The 2,121-nt window shown below is 23.0% G+C and overlaps 1 protein-coding gene across 1 annotated transcript; it reads left to right on the forward strand.

Moving 5' to 3' along the window:
• Positions 1 to 23: 23 nt before the first annotated feature.
• LOC115034396 lies at positions 24 to 2,106 on the forward strand. The gene is made up of 5 exons (XM_029491194.1): positions 24 to 134; positions 296 to 379; positions 489 to 742; positions 807 to 966; positions 1,946 to 2,106. The coding sequence occupies exons 2-5, from the start codon at positions 325 to 327 to the stop codon at positions 2,062 to 2,064; spliced, it is 588 nt and encodes a 195-aa protein (XP_029347054.1). The 5' UTR covers positions 24 to 134; positions 296 to 324; the 3' UTR covers positions 2,065 to 2,106.
• Positions 2,107 to 2,121: the final 15 nt, after the last annotated feature.

The raw sequence follows: 2,121 nt of genomic DNA on the forward strand, positions 1-2,121 counted from the left end.
TATAAACAGTGGATTAAATTAAAATAAAAATGACATAATTTCAGCTACAAATAATGAAATAACAAATAAGGATAAAACAAAAAAAATAAAGTTGTCGTATTCAAATCAAAAAGAATTAGAACCCAATACTAGTGGTATGTATAACCTCAATCTTATTGTTAAATATTATTGTCTTCATAAATATATTGATATGCTGAATATAAAATATTTTTATTAAATGCTACAATGTTGTAGTTAAATTATAAATATGCACTGAAATAAGTTAAAAATTATATTTTATAAACTAATATTCTAGCTTATTTGAATACACCAAGTACAAAAAATATGCATCCACAATCAAATACGTCTGCTGTTGTTAGTCCAGTTTCTGCAAATGCTGGTAATGATATTATTAAAATAAATTACCTGTTGTACCTATATTTAAATTTTATTAATTGAAAGTAAATTTTTTATTTTTAATGTTCATCTATTTTTTTTTATGTTTTTAGGTTTTCAAAAATTAGCTCTTAATTATTTAGCTTCTTTAAAAATTGAAATGGCTAAAATCTCTGATACTCAACAAGAAATACTTACTTTTATTCAAACAAATAATATGGTGGGTAATACGTCTCAATGTCCAGGTGTTATGCAAATGGATCATGAAGTTGATTATTTTATATCCAATTGGCCTTTATCTGACATAGATAATTTGTTAAGTATGGAACAAAAGATAAAATCTGACCAAAACTTCAGAAAACAAGTTGTATGCATTACTCTTTACAATAAAAAATTAATGTTTACTTAGATATTATTACATTTTGTTGCAGGTATGTGAACTATCTAGAATTGGTGGCAAATCACTTCAAAATATGATATACAAAATTATGAAGAGGGTATTTGACGATGGTATATTAATACAATACACATATTATGGTTTAAGAAATAAAGAGAACTTTTCATTATTAGCCATCAACAGAGCAATATTTGGTAATAATACTTTATAGGAATTATTATTTTAAAATTATGAGATTAATGGGATACTAATTATAATATATACTGTGGTTATTACCAAGACCGTATCTGAGGGGGGGGGCAAGGGGTCTGGACCCCTCCGAAAGTTCTTCAATGCGTTATTTTTAATAAATTTAAAAACAAAAATTCAATATAAAATTACAATATACATATTTTGGACTCCCCTCGAAAAAAATTTCTAGATACGGCCTTGGTTATTACCAGTGTTGTAAAAGACACTTTAAAAAAGTATTCAAGTTAATATTAAATGATTTGGAGAAAGATTTTTTTTTAAATTATTTAATATAAGGATTTTTAAACAGTAACATATGTAACTTTGTAACTTTGAAATACTTTAATTTGCCGATAATAATTGATACAAAAAAAAAAAAAAAATGTGAACATTAAATATTGTGCTTAAACAAAAAAGTTTCAAAATATTACTATGAATATTAAATAATTTAACATTTATTTGCAATGACTTAGACATTGAAGTTTTTACCATCAATATTAGATTTATTTTTCTAAAAAATTTTAATTTTTAGTATTCAAAAATAAAAAATACATTTTTTTATCATATGTGTAGCTTATATATACAGGGTGTAACATGACAAATTGTACTAATATACTGTAACAAGTATACTAACATTTGTAATGGGAATTTGTTAAATATTACACCTTCAATATAAAAAAATATATATTGCAGATAACAATAATAGTATTATATTTTAATTTATCAGGTCTTATTTTTGTAACACTATCTGTTATCTGCGTATATTATACACTATATGACTATATTATATATTAGAATATCAGGTTAGATTAGTTCTTAGTTCTTATACAAACATAAAAATAAAAGTATTCAAAATATAATATTATATTCTTAACTAAACTTTTTATAAACACCTTAAATATTTAAATGTGGTATCTACTATACTTATATAATACTTTTTAGATGCAATAAAGAGATCAAAGTTCAAAAATGCATCAGATGACGAAATTATAACAACAATTGGCAAATGGTTGACAAGCGCAAAGAGCCGTTTAAATAAAAATAATGTGTTACAAATTTAATATGATGTATACATAGTATTATTTTTATTTTTATTATTTTATTTTTATTATGTAGTT

This window comes from Acyrthosiphon pisum, chromosome X, assembly GCF_005508785.2.
Source record: "Acyrthosiphon pisum isolate AL4f chromosome X, pea_aphid_22Mar2018_4r6ur, whole genome shotgun sequence".
NCBI classification, from domain to species: Eukaryota; Metazoa; Arthropoda; class Insecta; order Hemiptera; family Aphididae; genus Acyrthosiphon; species Acyrthosiphon pisum.